At 43.4% G+C, this 18,467-nt stretch overlaps 1 protein-coding gene across 1 annotated transcript in view; it reads left to right on the forward strand.

The window, feature by feature from the left end:
* The window catches only part of LOC120846677, a 30,364-nt gene that overhangs the window by 3,591 nt on the left and 8,306 nt on the right, over positions 1-18,467 (forward strand). Inside the window, exons 2-3 of the mRNA XM_040218532.3 lie at positions 16,137-16,225; positions 17,801-17,902. Coding sequence (XP_040074466.1) covers positions 16,137-16,225; positions 17,801-17,902 — 191 coding nt within the window. The remainder of the gene's footprint in view (positions 1-16,136; positions 16,226-17,800; positions 17,903-18,467) is intronic.

An 18,467-nucleotide genomic window follows, 5' to 3' on the forward strand; every position in this document is an offset into this window, starting at 1 on the left:
AATAAATTAGTACCATGAAAGAAAAACAGAAGGATACGAGACGGCTCGGTATTATAGAAGTAATGAGTGTACGATCGAATGATGCCATCGTACGCTTTTTTCTTGTTGAACGGTCTGCATCGCTGGGAAACGCTCAAGGTACCAGCGAAGACAACGGGCTGGCGTGAAATTTCGGAAAACAAGCGCCACTTTCATCATGCGCTTTCATTTCGATATGGCGCAAATTTCGCGCGAAATAGTAACAGGTAAGGCAATAAAATGTAGATGTTAGGTCTGGAACACCACCAGACTCAGCCGTGTTGGGAGCATCTCTCGCGAGTCAATACCTGAAAGGTATTGCTTGTCGAACTGTACGAGCGAGTTATCCATTTCAGCGAAACCTTGATTTCGCAAAACTATTGTGTGTTAGAATATGCACCGTGTTAATCAGCTATAACTATGCCCAATCTCAAAAGTTGCGCGCAGTACTTGGAAGCCACGAGCGAGAAATAAATGAAAGTTGATATTGTAGGACAATCGCGACGTGGAGACCCATAAAAGAGAGTCCCGATAAAAAGAGAGCTCCGTCTTCCCCTTCTCTTCAAGTGCTTGGGTTACGCTTTCATTCCTGCACCTTTGGTAACACTGCGCGCACCTAAAATCGCCTCCTTCCTTGAAAAACACCGTGGCCTTCAGAATTGAGATGTGCTACGCGAAAGCGAGCGACATGTCACGCGAACGAAGGCGAGGGGCTCCGGGCTTTGAAAACGCTCCTGATCGCAACAACTTTTTTTGTTTCTTTTCTTTTTTTTTTGTCGAGGCACAATTTCTTTTTTTTCGTCTACCTTGATACCCCCCATCACCGCAAAAACTACCATAAACTAAAAAAATAAATAAATAATGGGCATACAACGACCACTCACCCACTGGGACCCGAGTCAAGGCAAGAAACACTAACTACTAAAAGGGGAAAAAAATCATGTTCACATACACAGACAGAACGCCTCCATCGAAAGAAATGAATCATGCGCTTTTTCTGCCAGTCTCGTTGTGCGTCTGTGAAAAGCCACAAAGGAGGAAGATTATCAGCGCTTCACCACTCCCCCCCCCCCCTCCCCTAAAGAGAAGAAAAGAAAGGTTTCTTGGGCGCACGCGGTCGCCCCAGCGACGACCTTGGAAGGGTATGCGTTTGTAGCACGTTTGTCCCGCGGCAGTTCCCCTGTCTCAAATGCCCACGGTCCGTTTCTCCTAAATACCAGTCTTATCTTCCCGAGTAGCAACTCCGCAGTGATTGTGAATCATTCTGATGCTTTCCAACGTTGCAAAACTGTCAGACGAATATTTGCACATAAGTATACACTGTTTGCAGAGCTATCTACAGCTCTAAACTTCAAACATGCTTTGTTGGATTCGGGAACTGGTGTAGGTTTAGCTAATTAACTTTCCAGAGAACGATAGTAGTTTTCGGGGTTCCAGGCGACTGGACCGGTCGGCAATTATTGGTTCATTAAAAATTGTATTTTATAATCACAATCGTATCATGAAGGGCACGCTATTTCCTCATCACTTCTTCTACGAACAGAGTTGCTGCATTCGTAGCTCACCTAGACGGAAACGGAGACTGTGCCCAAATAATATATTTTGGCAGGTACTGCGCAGCGATTACACACAATGCCTCTAACATAAACATGCTGCTCCACATGTGTATTCACTAGACGCGATACATCGTTCTCCCAACTTCGTTGAAATGGACATGAAAGCGCGTAACCGCCACTTGGTTGAAGTTCTACTTAGAGGTGAAACATTTACCATAAAAAATCGTTAAATATTTGTCGTTTTTATTCGTTTCACTACAAGACTGGGTTCACTTCAAAATTTTTTTTAATGTCGTCTCCACAGCATTTCTACGTCGGTACTTTCGCGTTAGAAAACATCACATAATGTGCCAGAAAAAAAACTGTACGAACGATCCTGCATAGCCTCTTTTTTTTTGGACATTAAAAAATGTAGTTGGCTTCCCTTCTCACTGCATGTTTTAGCATGGAAGTTCCTCTTTAATTATGATGTCTTCACTTCCTTAAAAAAATATACGGTTATTTAAATTACCGAATTACAAAAACGTCAAAATTGCATAATTGTTTTTCGTTGGGGCGCCATCGCGACAGGGACACTTCCGTTCGCTTGTGCTTTTCGCCAGCATTTCTACGATGAATCGCCAGGACCGCGACAGACAACAGCATGACACTCCGGCTTCTGTGACGTCATTTTTACCACTGCGGGACCACTTTTAATGTGTGGGCGGGATAGGACGCTAAACACACCAGTCGGAAACGCGCTCCAGGTGCCATAGAACTGCTTCTAAAAGTAGCTGTCACGTGCTTTGCTCCGCGACTGTGATTCCCTCACAGCAGCTCTAACTGAGGTTTGCCAAATTACGGTGAAACGGAGTATAGACAAAAACAGACAGGAAACGGGCTGCGAGCATACGCTAGTCAAACGTACAACAAAAAGGATTGGTTTTTCCCCAAGCTAGACGACATTTATCAGGCATCTTTAGAGCTGCGGCGCCCAAAATCACGCGTACTCAATAAGATTTTTTTTTCTCGAATGTTTGTGATTGTTACAACGCCCTGGAAGCAATATATATAGATATATATATATATATACTATATATATATATATATATATAGATAGATAGATATAGATATAGATATATGATGAAGTCCATCTGAAGGGGTACCGATAACTGTGAGCCACGAACATGAAGGATTCGCTAACATCTGTCAGTGGTGCGAACGGTAAATCGTCACGCAAACATATTCTCACAAGCTGCAAATATTTATTTGGCTTAGCAACTAGAGTAGGAATACGGTACATTCGTCACATGCGCACTCGTCACAGGACGATTGGTCACAGGATGATTCGTCGCACAGGAACATTCGTCACAGGATGACTCGTCACGCGGGCAACCGGTCTCACAAGAGTTTTTTCGTCCACAAAGAATGTAATGTTCTATTTGTTTTGGGTGGATAGAGTGGGTCACTTCTTATCTTAGCATGACTTTCGCTTTTCATTCAAAAAGTGAGAGGTGATCGCCGTAGAGAGGTGGAGCTCTGCTGCTTCACGAGGGGTTCTCGTACACATGCAGCAGAAAGAATGATGATACTTCTTATTGGATTTGTCACAAAAGAGGAGAATGCAAGGCAAAATAACAGCTGATTTGGCTGCCTGTCGTATTATCTCCCGTTCAAACGAGCATACGCACGCGGGGGACCCAACTGAGATAAACCTGCTGAAGACTCGTGATATGATGAAAGGAAAAGCGGGTGAGTGCCTGAAACTTTTCTGCGTTGAATAATGTAAGATTTGTTTTTCTAACCATTGGTTTATTTCACAGCGGGAAGTCGTGAAACTCCTCATCAGATTCTTTTGCACGCTGCTTCCACCGTGAGCGAGGACACCGGTCTGCAAAGTAGATACAACATGGAGGAGGACTTCGCGGTGCAGGTCAGTATTCTATGTATTTATAGGGGAATAATCAATCATTCACTGTTGTCTAATTCATACCGCATTGCACTTCCACCACTTCAATGTTTTACAGATGAGAATGTTCCCAGCACTTGCCTTTCTTCTGGTTGGCGAGATACCTGAAGCCTTCCAGGATCCGCTGGAGGTCATCCCCGCTTAGGCTATCCGTGCGGCTAACTATTCCGAGGACGTCTATGTAGGCAGGCCCCGTCAAAATGGCCTGTGTTCCTCGCTCTTTTCACCGGAAGTGTGGTCTGTGAGGGCGTCTACAATGGCCGACAAGACTCGAACCAACAACAGCGTCGAGGCGTGGCACAGGGGTCTGCTGGTAAGCTTTTCTTTTTAAATCTCGAGCGAGGCTGTGTTTAGAAGGTTATTGAGTTATAACGCATTTTACATATCACGTTCGACTGGGCTTTCTTTTTCAGAGGAACGTGGGGTGCACAACATCAAACTTGTGGGTTTTTTTCTGGACTGCATCAAGAAAGAGCAGTCTTTCAGTGAGATGAAGATCGCACAGTCTGAAGGCGGCACGACGTTAACAAGGACGCCCAAAAAGCACGCCGATTACAACAGGCGGATCCAGTTCATCGTTGGACAGTAGGAGAGCACCCGACGCCTCAACACTCTCAGGGCATTGGCCAGGAGCATTACTTTCTAAAATCTTGTAATGATCACAGAAATAAATTAGCAATTTCAAGTTTAACTTCTTTTTCACGTTCTCTTATATTTTAGCAAAGTGGTGCGAATATTTCATGGTATTTATGAGTATACCGTATCCTGATTGAGCTATGCAAATTGGCCCAATCTTATGCATAACGTACATTTACACACAAATTCATTTTCATAAAGGACCCCGCTTATTGTTTTAGCTGCACGGTCAACAGGAAATTCGGGCAGTTCCTGAAATTTATATTTTACTATCGTCCCCTGCCCTCTCGATGTGACCAGTGGCCCGCGTGACAAGTCATCCTGTGACGAATGTTCCTATGTGACGAATCGTCCTGTGACCAATCTTCCTGTGACGAGTGTGCATGTGACGAATCGTCCTCATCCCGCGCTCGTCACGGGACGATTGGTCACAGGACGATTCGTCACATAGGAACATTCTTCACAGGATGACTCGTCACACGGGCAACTGGTCACATCGATCGGGCAGGGGACGATAGTAAATTGTAAATTTCAACAACTGCCCACATTCCCCGATGAGGAGTTTCACGACTTCCCACTGTGACATAAACCAGTGGTTAGAAAAAACAAATCTTACAATACTCATCCGCTTTTCCGTTCATCATATTACGACTTTTCAGCAGGTTGATCTCAGTTGCTGGCTTGAACGAGCAATAATCAGACTGGCAGCCAAATACGTTTTTACTTTGCCTTGCATACACCTCTTCGAGAAAACCAATAAGTATCGGAATTTTTTCTGCTGCATGTGTACGAGTACCCCTCGTGCAGCTGCAAGGCTCCACCTCGCTCTGTTGCGATTACCTCCATCCTTTTGAATGTAATCTGAGTTCAAAAATAGTCGCTTTTATATGGCCTCCACATTCACCGTTCGAAACGGACCCAGAAACTAAAACGTCTGTTACAAATTTTTCAACCTTGAGAAGCGAAAGACATGCTAAGATAAGAGGTGACCCACTTTGTCAGGCCGAACCAACATTCAATGTTCGGGACCGAACCAGAAGCTAAAACGTTTATAACAAATTCTTCCTTCGCCTTTCAGAAGCCAAAGACATACTAAGATATGAGGTGACCAACTTTGTCAGCCCGAACCCAAATTGAACAATACATTTTTGGGGGGACGAACTATTGTAGGACCGGTTGGCCGCGTGACGAGTCATCCTATGACGAATGTTCCTGCGTGACGAATCGTCCTGTGACCAATCGTCCTGGGACGAGTGCGCATGTGACGAATGGACCGTATCCCTTATGGAAGTAATGAATATACGACGGATGCTATCGTACACTTTCACTTATTGGAGGTTTTGCAAGTTGAACGTCACGTTTATATCCGGTTGAAAATAGTATAACATAGACAAGGCTTCTACATCTATTGAAGGAGCTTTTTCAGAAGAACTGGTGCTCCTACTCTGTTTGTGGTAATTGACGAGCTCGGTGGTTTTACAGAGCCGGGCGGGAGAGAAAAGTAGGACTTTGCATTGATGGCTCTTACGAGCATCGCGATGGTCTACATCGAACACAGAGATCATATAATAATACCGAGGAAAAGGCCCAGCATCTTTTTTATGCTTTGCTGTCATAAACGCAAAAGCTGGTAAAACATCATTTTCAATGACAATATTTAGTGTCCTTTTGCTCTATTTCCGCAGAAACAACCGGCGAAAGTCATTGTATCAGAAACAAATCACACTGACGAACAGTTGAACAAAGGCAAAGCGTAGATGCAAAGCGAGCGCGCTTCGCCTCGTTCTGTATCTCGGGACCGACGATGTCAGCGTCCGCATTGAATCCCCCCTCTCTCCGCTGCTGTCTGCCCCGCTGACCTCGAACTAGACGTGGTAACCGAAGTCACATTTTTCCCTCACTACATGGCAGCCTTCCAAATACATCACGGCTGGAGAACTACGGCGGGTTGCTAACTCCACAGAACAAATCTATTTACTATATAAATACATAAATCTCGGGACACACTGCAATATCCTGAATCATTACCCACCCCAATTTTTGCGTCTCTTCTTTCAGCTAACGTTCAAAATCGAGAGTGAAGTCGCACCTGTCGCCATAACAACCATAACGCGCAGAAAGAAATATGAACGAGGAAAGGATAAAATACGAGGTCCCATGGTGTTGTGAAAGTAACGGGTGTACAAATTATATTAGAGAATATTTTTGTGTTGCCGCAAGGGAGCGGTTCCTTGTGCTTCGCTGGGGCTATTTGACGAGCTCGGCGGTCCTACGAGGCCACATATATTGGAGAGAGGTAGAAAGTTTCTTACGACTCTTGTTACGAAAGAGGTTGGGTGTGTCACTCAAGTCTAAACAAAAACGTTCAAGGGTTCCTTCTTTCTTTTTTTTTCTCTCTGTTTTCAGAACAATTAGGCACGAGACCCCTAGGATTAGTAGGCCACATCCCTAAGCGAAGCTATGGAATGTTGACGGTGCTTAATTTTCTGTTAGGCACACAGAAACTCCCCACTTTGAACTTCTTTGTGCTAACTTCGGGAAACCGATAATCCGCAGTGCAAACAAAGACGACTTATCGGGGTGCCCTAGACATCGGTTTTGACCCCGCTGTAGATTATCATTTCCGTGGGCCACAGTTTGAAAGGAATCGCGATCGTTGAGGCGTTTGCTATGCGTCGCTGCAAACATAACATATGCACCACCATCATGAGCATATTTCGAAAGGAGGTTGATTTTCAACGCCCGGAACGTTTCGCCGCCGTTTCCTCTGCGTGGCGTTACCAGTCAGCTTTGGAGATAGCGAGATTCAGCAGGCCGTTTTTCTCCTCCGTATCGGTATCCTCAAAGAACGCGTCGCAACTGAGCATGCACGCCTCCAGTCTTTTCTGCATAGTTCAAGGTCTCGTGGCGGATGACGCAGAGCTAAACTGGCGCTTAGCGGGTTGCGGAAACGATCTGCTGAAACTCCTTATTCTCCTCACTCTATTCTTCCGAACTACCTTTCCCTTCCCGGCCCTTTCATTCTCCCTTCTTTCTTGCCCTCGTCCAGTTTGCCTTGCAAAAATACGTTTCGAAGTCGAAGTAAATAAATATTGTTGCAGTTCAGGGTTGCCTTCCGGCGCTTTGGCCTTTAAGCAACTTCATTATCCGGTGTTCAGCGTTTCGATGTTTGTTATTTTGATAATGCGAAGTTTTGAACTCAACAAATCACCTCTATTCACCAAGAAAAAAAACACATAATTTTAGGACAAAATTATTATTCTGAGTTGATAAACATCCGCCGGTGACAAAAATACTAAATTGGTTACAACCAAAAAACTCAAGTGATTCGAAATATTCTATTCGGCCTGGGTAAAACCAAAACACTCCAGTCGGTGACTGTTCCCGCCCTAGCGACGGCTAGTTTCTTCGAAACGCCTCCTCTGTAGAAGTTTGTGAAACATTTTATCTCGTCAATCCTCCATCCTTCCAGTGCCTATTCAGTGGTCGGTGTGGTTCTTGGAAGACAGGGTCAACAATATTAGTGTCGTCCGGAACCATTGACCTTAAAAACGCGCCTCTTCGCTTGGGGAACTGAGATGCGTTGATTGTTATTTGTTCCTTTTGCCTACTACAGACCATTCAAAAACTCGCCTTCTGGGTGCCACCAACTTCGTCTACTGGGGTGTGAAGCGCGTTCGAGCGTGTGCAATAGCTCTCTAGGCCAAAAGATTGTACACTGATTATGCGTTCACAGGCATTTTTGGTCGGGATAGATGCTCCCACGAGAAGAGCGTATGAGATATGTGAATAGAATTGGAAATATTCTTGTCCAATCGCATTTTTCTTCCTCTGTTATCAACGCTTTTTAGCATCATCACGAGACGTTCAATCATAATAAACTGGTGTTTAAAAAAATAAGCACCGAAAAACATGCACCGACTTTTTGCTCAAAAATGAACACCGGAAAAAACATACTTTAATTATTGCCCATGTCACCATTTTGGGATATTTGTGAATTTCCAGAAGAACAGCAAGTTATCACCCTCCCCTAAGAATACCCTGACTACAGAGCAGGCGACCCGGCTTTTCCCGCGTCAGATTGCGGTGACCACGAACCGTACGGAGCTCACAGAACGTCCGTGAAAAATATAAAGGAGGCAAAGAACGATCTACTCTGTGCGCGTCTCATCCCCGACTTCCACGACCCCAAGGCGGAAGGACGTTTGTGTGAAAGATAACAATAAAATAAAACTTTGCGTCAGAAAAAAAAAAGTACAAACAAGCACAACGCATTGACGGATCACGGGGTTGTGGAACACCTCGCGGTCCGCTTGCCATAGGACGGTTGTCTTCGACCCATAGCTCCAAGGTGAATTTGCCACGTGCGAAAACACGGAGACCTATCCACCGAGAACCAGGAAAGCGAGACACGCACGCTGACGCCTTCGGCGTGCACAATGAAACAGGATAAGGGCGCGGAATACGGCCGCAGAAGAACACCTTACGGCGAGCCTCGCACGGTCGCGGCTTGAGGACCACCTTCGCTCCTCTCGCTAACAAAACCATCCGGGCTGGAACACGATGGCTCGATCTCACCAGGAACCTCAACGTGCGAAGCTTCCACACACTGTCGCTTACGAGTATTCTCAATCAGGCACTTCTTTAGCTTTCGCTTGCCGTAGGAAGCCTGCTTTCGACCCATGACGCCAGAGGCGAACGCAACACTTCCGAACGGCAAATATTCGAACGCACCAAACGCCAAGCGCCGCAGCGTTGAACTGAACCGCGTTCGCTGTCGCTCGAACGAAAGAAAATCGCGTATGAATACAAAAAAAAATGTGTGCACCGAACTCAAACTACGGACAGAGACCGCTATCTAGCGCGAGAAGAACAAAATGCAAAACACACGAAAATATTTTTTTGTTTTCTTTTCCGAAAGAAAAAGCTCGTTTTCGGAAATATCGCTGTAGTTCTAAAACGGATTAACCTACGATAATTATTTTGATACCAATCGATTCCGTATTAAATTTTAGAGGCACTTGCGCGAACACAACTGCTTTCTAAAAATTGGTAGATTATGTAAAACGTCATTAAACCCAAAAGTGTCAAAACTGCAGTTTTGAGTCGAATTCACGATTTAAAAATATATATTTCTTCTAAATACTGAGAAATATGATCTGCGCCAATGCAACAATTAAGTATTAATCTCTTTATCGTAAAAGTTTCAAGCAAATGCAAAGAGCGGTTCTGATGTAGGAATTATTTGAAAACGTCAAAAATCTACATGTATTCTCTATGGCGCTTGGAGGTACTATGCCCTCTTAAGCGTCGCTTTGACCTTCCCGAGCGTTGTGCGCGACACTTCCGCTGCCTTGGGTTGGCTCCGATTGTTTTTAGCGTCCCATGCGGTCATTTTTAGGATGAAGCGAAGTATATTGCGTCAGTTATTTTGTTATGAGCACAATAGGCACCTCTGGTGTCTCTCCATCTGTTTTCGACCGTCTGCTTACTTCTGAGAATTTCACACAGCGCGTGCAGCAAACATTCGAATCCTCCGTAGAGTCAAGGGTGTGCTTTAGCGATTTTTTCATGGAATCTGATTTGTTTCGAAATTCAACACACCAACAGACACGACTGTACCAGGCGCCAAGATATTGTATGAAACGAAACAAATTTCCTGAAGGTTTTAAATTTTCGAATTTCGATCACCTCGTACTTCACAAACCGAGAGCCCCTACTGGCAAATTTGAAGTGTGACGTCAGAAAGGGTACAATGTGCGCAGTAAACCATGTTCCCAACTGACTACAAGACGTTTACATGTGGGAAAAGAATGCTAGGAAGCTCATTTATTGAGAAGCAAGAACCAACGTTCGACATACCCTGTTTAAGACTACCTGCGCAACCTGAAAATTTGTACCAAATTTGTGACGTCAGAGTACTGGAGAACACGCGGAAATTTGAATGTTGGTTTCGGCGTGATCTTCATTTACGCGTTTTTTAATAGCCTTTTTTGAGTATCAATACAATATATTGCATACCTTGAGGACTAAAGTTCACAAACTGCAACTCGTTTGGGTAGCTGAAAAAACAACTGGAGAACCGGTTTAAGATTATTTTCTTCGGGATGAATGTTCCCCAGTCGGCCTTCCCTTTATATTATTGAGAACTCCACAAATATCGCTGTAACAATGCCACTACTCGCCATGGCAAAGTGGTTCCTATAACGAAAGTTTAGCAATGTAGCGCATATCTAGATTTATGGCTTATTTATGACAACTTTCTGTTCATTCCTGCTTATCCAGGGTTGTCAAGGTCAAAATAATGAACCGATGCACTATATTCCCCTCAGTGAGCTACTCTAATAAATTTGTATCGAAGAAAGCGACTCAGGCTCGTTGTTTGGGTGTGCGTGACCGACCAATTGTAAATGGCACTCATTTAGGACTAATGAAAGATTTGCCTCAGTATCCGGATGGCACGTTGAAAAGGGTGCCGTATCAAACGGGTGCCCGTATTGATCTGGCGCCCGTATCGAACGGGTGCCCGTATTAAACAATTGCCGCTATCAAACGGGCACGCGTCTCTAACGAATGCCCATATCCCATAATACCATATGGCCCAAACGGGTCGACGAGTTATCAACCTGTTCATACTCAAACTTTTTTTTCAGTAGCCAAATGACAAGCCTATGACGCTTTCTTGTGCAGAGTAGCTCGCTAAGCTAGCATGCACTGCAGGTGTTCATTATTTTGAACTTGCTAATCCAGCATAAGCAAAAATGAACAGCAAGTTTAAATTAACCTATTTAAACCATATATGCGCTACATTGCACAACCTTAATTCGAGGAACCCGTTTGGCAGGGAGAGGAGTGGCGTTGCTTCGGCTTGAATTGTGAAGATCTAACGAGGGTAGAGGAAAACCAGGCCGGGAAAGAAGGGGGGGGGGGGGGAGGGACCGCAATTTCAAGGCAGATCACGTCAACCACTATGTCGGGGTTGATGCTTATTGCACGCGCTATACGCAACTCTCGGAAGTACGCCCATGGAAACAAAGAAGTGCAGAGATACCGAAGGCGTTTATTACCCCGATAACATGCTATGAATGAAACACTGTACTCCGTTTCATTCCACGAAGGTCCACATCGGACGATCCAAGCCATCAAAGTCAATCCAAGTCGTGCAAGTTTCACGCGTGAACCTCAAGAAGGGCACCGCGACGCTCAGTCATGTGATACGTTAACAATGCTTGAGTAAATGAAATGTTTTTTAGCGTCGGCTGCAGTCTATCGTACGGGGAAATGGAGCATAGTGACAAGGAGAAACGCATACCTTGAAGCCTTTTCCTGAGAGCCTGGTAGGAGGTGGTCTGCAGAGCGTGTCGGTCGCACATTCAAACTGGTTCAACTCCCAACAGAGATTCCCCAACAGCGGGTCCATTAATTTGCTCCCTCTCTCTGTCTCTTCTGGCTTCAAAGCACCAGTATAACCAAACTACTAACAGTTTGCATCAATCTGCTCACCGATTTGACGAAACTGGTGAGGAGTTTCAAACCGCTCCGCCAGGCCGATGTGTGATGTGAACTGGTTTCCATGCCGCTTCGATAAAACAGGAAAGTGGCTTGATTAAACCCGTGAGCAGTTTGACAAATCTAGTAAGGAGTCTGACCAAACCAGTGAGCATTTTAATAAAATCTCTAAGAAGTTTCGTTATACCGGTAAACGAAGGTTTGATCCAGTTACCGATGTGCTTGAACGGGTACCGTTTTGAACCTGTTCGAATTTCAAACCTCTTTTTTACAGTGGAGCTGTTAAGGGCTAGGCTCCCAGGATCGTGTCGTGTATGTCGACGCAAACATACCCGGACAGCTACCGCCATTATAAGTGACGGCGGCAAGCACACAACCAGTATGGTTTCCGCCGTCGCTCGTAGAAGACGGCAACCTTTCCAGCTATAATAGAAGAATGGATAGTTGGGCGCGTTGGCGGGTATTCATTGTAGGAAACAGCGCGAAAAATAGACGACGACGAAGATGCACACAGTGTAGCGAGTATAGCTCCGCTTGTCTTGCTTCTTCACAAAAGTGGAAAGGCTGTTTCAATTAGGGAACCAAACCGGTTGTGCTAACGTTTCCCGCCCCCTATGCACCCTGGGAGGTATACGTGATCGCACTGACGAATGAATGAACCGGGCGATTTCTGGTTGTAGACTGTTCTGTTATTTTGCAGTCCATATATAAATAAGACTCGAGTTGTTCAAGGAGGCACGAGCATATGCACAAAATAAGTTCTAGTGAGGGACTCAAACTGAAACTTCTAATGGTTCTACTATGTTATCTTTTCTTCTGTATAAATGCAAATACTTTGACTTAGCCGTTTTTGGGTTCCGGTTACCTAATATTGGGTCCAGGTTCAAGGTTTCGTAAAAGCCGCTTAGTTTTGCTTCAAGCAAAATGCTGAAGACAGGCCTATAAAAGGTTCGTAAAATGTTACATCTGTACTTCGTTCTTCAGTACCTTCAACTGAGAAACTGGAGTTCGTAATGTGTAACGTGTGACCCCCATTATTACGAGAGAATACAAGTGAATAAAGTCGTTTTGACCATCTACTTTAGTCTTCTATTTTACGGGACTGTAATCTGCTTTAAAGACCGACTAACCTAGCGCATCTATTTAGTAACAAAAATGTCGAAGTTTTTCTTAAATGAAAATTAAGAAAAAGAAGTCGATTGATGGGGTATTTGTTTAGGTTCAGCTGAGAAATCAATCCAAACGAATTTTTTTCAATCTTGTTTTCTTTCCGCGTTCTATCCTAAAAATTAATCCCTAGCCCTTAACAAGGGTTCTAACTTGCACACCAGATTTAAGGAACAGGTCGGGAGCTTTCCCTATTGTATGCTATAATTGATGCAGCGAAGATCTTGAGTATAGCTACATCAAAATTCTACCATCAACTTGCACCTTTTGAATGAATTACAGCCTTAGGAGACCAATGTTGCGAGATTAATTAAAGTGAGCTGCACTAATTGTAGAAATATAAAATATAGATTTTCTGTATTATACTTTATACATAAACAGAAATATAAAATTCGATAGTTGTTGGTCTCTCTTCGTCTATTTCAGGAGATATTGAGTGCAAGCTTTTTTCAGGGTGTGAGAAATGGAAACTATGACCTTCAAACTTAATTTATCAGGTTTAGGTTGCGTGAGATGTGATATTTTTCAACTCATGACGGCTGCCTTCTGCTGCTGCTTTGGAGCTTTCTTTCTCAGTCGCTTCGTTTGTATTACATTTCTGAAATATCTAAAAAAACATCACACTTTTAAAGTTGTAAACATTAAAGATAGAATATATTTTCGCGCTATGTTTAATGCAAATGTATTATTATTTTTTTAATTTTTAATAATCTTTGCACGAAGTCAGTCTTTATGTCCTAATTAATTTAGTAGAATAATGACTGTTTTCAATCTTCCAGTACACCTGAATGAGATTGAACTATCTGCTTCTATATCTTACTAAACAATGTGGTTATTGTTGGTACTTGCTATGGCAGTGGCGAGCGATCATGTGTCATTATTGTAATTGTTAACGTTCATTGTATAGAAATTAGACCAGAGATGGCAGTAATGACATTACTGTAATGTAATTACAGTAATTAAATTACTTTTTGGAGTGACGAGTAATGTAATGAATTATTTATCTAGGCTAGAAATTTAGTAATGTATTGAATTACTTTCAGGCAGTAATTTCAAGAAAAGTACTCATTACTTTTGAAATTGCTTTTGTCCTAAATCAGAAAATTCATTTGCAAGCTTTAATAAAGAGTCAAATTATTTTTCATGGTGAAATGTTGTGAAAGAGCATTATAGGAAATAATTGACGGCCACCTGAGCGCAAAGCTTCGTACAAAGAGCTGAACAGGCGCACAAAGGATTGCTGGAATGGCGAAAAAAAAGCTTACGTGTAGACATCACTGGAAGGCAAAGGCTTATGAACGTCAGGCACGACAGATTCATAGCGCGCGTCATCACGACGATACTATACTTCCTTCATCCATAAGCTGGCAGTACGGTGGGAGCTGCAAGCTAACCAGAACCAACCAAACACCTACCTTTAATCACCTGTCTCGTTCCTTTTTCTGCGCGTGGGCATGAACAGGAGCGTGATTACGTGGCAAAACATACACATGTGAATGTTCCAACGAGCATGTAGCTTCCACCGCACTTTCAGCCTAGGTATGAACGGCTTTTTGGCGACAAGGCGAAGGTCACATCCCCAGTGAGGTCAACCCATTTTAAAACCTGAGAGGACAGGACCAACAGATCCCCAGTCTTGTACTTTCGTCAAGCAAGGTCAAACAGTAAGCGTCGACCATTGTAAACTGCAAACGACCGAAATAGTTAATTCCAAATGCCTTGTCGAAGCCCCAGAGCGTTTCGTGTGTCCTCAAGGAAAGCAGGTCCCGTCCGTGCTGTGCCTCGCTGCCTTCCCTTGGGAAGTACATTCGGAAATAAGCTGCAAGGAGATATCGCCCCCCGTTTATTGGGAAAGTACAGAATTCAGGAAGCTCGCGGCATTCCTCAACTGGCGACGTTTCGGATTAGAAATTATCCAGGCCCTTTGTGTGGCTATGCGCAAAAACTTGCGCTCTTCGGCTGTTTGGGAAAAATGCTCCTTCTCTTCATGGCAATGCAGTGGAGGTACAGTTACGCGTTCCCTCGCCCATTTTGAGCGCTGAATAAAGCCATGCGCGGGTTCTCCTCCTCTCCACTGCAATGCCAAGAAAAGTTGTTGCCGAGCATAGTAACTGCTTTTGGGAAAATAGAATTAGATTGCGTCTCAGGCGGAAAGGAAACGTTCCACGTGACGACTCCTTGTTAGAACGAGCTGCCATTGCCCGACTTAACAAATTGACACGGACTACAACTTCTAAATCAGGATGACGGAAACATATCACCCTTCTAGTAAAAAACGTCGCCGTTGAATGAACAGCGAGACCGGTGAGTCGACTGTCTTTCTGAGTCACATCAAAAGAAGCTATATTCATCATGTTAACACTTATGCCGTGTGCGCCATAAAAACCACACTTCAGTATGGTTCACTTAGAGGGACATAAGGTTGTTGCGGTATAAACAGGAATATCTGAGTTTTGGTACATATAGACCAACTCAGATGTTTGACGTCACATCACTGCGGTGGCGCTGCAGTCGGCACTGCGCATGCGCAGCGCTTCGCTTTTACCGGATTTGGTTGCTGCACGCGCTCTGTGTGGGCAAACGAGGGCTTGTTTTGTAAACACTGTGTTGTTGTATACGGTAAATAAAATAAGCAAGAAATTGCTGCCTCAAGGTTTCCAAATGCAATTTCAAAGTAATTTCATTACTTTTGAAAAGTAATTGTAATGTAATGTCATTACATTTAGTCTGGGGTAATTTGTAATGTAATACAATTACATTTTATGGAGTTTTCAGGAAAGTAATTAGTAATGTGATTTAATTATTCTTTGAAAGTAATTTTAACATCTCTGAATTAGACACTGCAAGTCTGCACCGACAAAGATACATTGATCTGATTTTAATTATATTGGATAGATGTAGTTCCAGGGTGTACTGTCGTTCGTATACAGCGGATGTTTCCGCGAATACTTCTAAAAGTTCATGAAAGTAGGGTGGTTAGGGAAAAATATTTTTCAGAACAAGCTGGCGGGCTTCAGAGATTTAAAAAGTTATAAGTATTGAAATTTAAATAAATAAAATTTTAGCTAGTGAAAATAAACACACGGTTCAATTAGAAACACACGGGAAGTGCGGGGTGCGCTAAACGTACCACTCGTGCAGCAGGTGCGAGACCGGCGATAAGAAAACGCGCATTGCAATCTTATCATTCGGGTTTTCGCAACATCGTTGCGTACAAAATGTATTTAAATATTTTAATTTAAACTGAATTGTAATACTTGCATAAAAAGCAACGAATTGTATTTCATGTACCTGCATTACAGGAGGGCTTGTGAAACCAGGGCATGAATATGATTGCTACTGGAAAGTCGCTAACGCTAGTGATAGAGTGTGTCGCAACCATGGTCAAGATGTAAGTAAAATTTCGACTGTTTCTTTATTATGAGCGCTTATGATCGGCCTTAAAATAGGTTGGCACAATGAATCAACGGTCAGGGCGGAGATTACAACTGGTGAAATTTTCTGAATACAAGTGGAATGGAGTGGCCGGAACTTTCAAATCTTTCTGTCATGGAGTGCTTCGGTAGAGTGTTCACGAACAAAACAATTAAAATATTCTGTTAAAATATTGTATCACCTTCGCTTGGCACATAATATTATTCACCGGCATATAAAAAAAACCAAGGGCTGTAAAATACTCAGTTCGCTCTTTTTCGCGCGACTTAAAGCGTGGTGGCGCCTGTGTGCAAATAGCCCTAAGACACTTCCAGTTCCCAGCTAGACTGCGGGTTTCGCTGTATTTGCGAGATTAAATTTACGCGCTAGTTTTTGGAAAATGGTCTCTTATATCACTCTTACAAATAATTGATTGTTATGGTGCAAGAATGATGCATAAAAATTGCTCAGACTGGAAGAGCGCTGGGGCTGCCGAATAGATGCCACCACTGAGTTTGTTGCCAAAAAAAAGGGCGAATATTCCTCAATTAGCATGCAAAATGAGAAACCGTGCATAGTAACGTGGGGTTGGCAAGCCCCTGAAGAAGACTCTCGGCGCTTGAAAAGTGCAATTGCGTAACATAAATGCTCCCCGCGCGGCTATCTCCTTTCGGATATGTTTTATAAAACTCAGTAACGAGCTTTATTTAGATGCCACCACTACATGATCAAATGCCACCCTTTCGCCGGCCCGGAAATCGCCAGCTTTTACCAATCTATTTTAGTTTGGACTGTACATTAGAATGTCAGGGAGTAAAGTACTGAGTGTTGAGGGACGTGCAGCTTCGCGTGTAAGTGGCACTAACTGCTAAAAATATATGCACGAGTGAAAAAAAAAATCGTGGCAAGAATGAAACATGGCAACACAAAGCTGAATCTAAATCAGCAGTTTATGAACTTTAAAAAAATAAAAGATTTCTTTTAAATCTTTATAAAGATGTGAGCTTCATGGACAGGAATAGTGTAAGCATGCGCTACAGTACAATTGTTTTACGCAACCGAACTCCAAAAATATCTTAAATAATTAAACTGCGCAAAAAAGAGTGTAAAGATCGGGTTTCCCCTTTTATACACACCCAAATAAAATAGAAGAATAAATGCGTTTTAACATAGGAAAGCTTATATCAATTGAGTCGTAAGTCTATTGTTAGCTATCTTATTCTTTCGGTGTATTTGCACGAAACTATAATTTAAAGCGGTGAGTCTGTGCTGTACCGCGTGCCTAACGTTTTCAAAACGTTGCTTTGTCCTTGATTTCCAGCTGGTGTATAGGATGCACTGCTAGAAAATGTAACGAAATTGTTTTCCCCGCGCCAATTATTGAGCATGAAAGCAACGTTCTTCTAAAATGCATGCTACTCTAATCTGCAGGGTACAGCAAGTTACGAACAGGTTACGAGTACCCCAATGAATTTCTTTTCTACTTCTGTTGCATTTGTGCCCAAAATAAATTGGCAATGGCTCAATGATGCATTTCATTTTGCCCTTTCAGGGATTTTTCTTTTTCAACTATTACACTTGTTCAGCACGATGTAAATCTGGCAACATCGAACGGCGACTCCCTCCCGGAATAACGTGCGGCTATCATCATCTGGTGAGATATTTATTATTAGGTCGAAAAATATTTTACGTTACCTTTATCAAGGATAATAGACTAGAACTTGCTGGAGCAAGGCCCTTCGTATATGGGAACGAGAGGGGGGAATTCTACGTAGTCATTTTTACCTGTTTGTATGCAAAGCAGAAACCATGTTTTCGTTTGTGTTCATGTTGAGCGGTTTTACTCTTCGGACATCTTTCTAAGGCATACACAAGCAACTGCAGCTAGAGCGCAAACGGCATCTGTCATGTCTTTGGCTCATAATCAAGGTGCGTCTCATGTATTTGCAAAGCGCACCGCAATCTTCCTGAAAGCAAGCCTACCAACTCGCTCCTCCCTCCACGAAGAGCCCAGGCTCGACTCCCCTATCTCAGCTTGCGGCTCCGCTCTCACTGGGGCCGGCCTCCTCCTTCGGCGCTAACATCTGCTCCAGTACCACAAAAGACGAATCACTATCGGGGCATCCCCTCATAATAAACCCCTTTCTTTCATAATCTTTCACAATCTTTCACTCTCCCCCCGTTCCCTAAACCAAAGGTGATATTCCAAGCTACCGTTA

Source organism: Ixodes scapularis, unplaced genomic scaffold, assembly GCF_016920785.2.
Source record: "Ixodes scapularis isolate PalLabHiFi unplaced genomic scaffold, ASM1692078v2 ptg000146l_1___fragment_1__unscaffolded, whole genome shotgun sequence".
NCBI lineage: Eukaryota > Metazoa > Arthropoda > Arachnida > Ixodida > Ixodidae > Ixodes > Ixodes scapularis.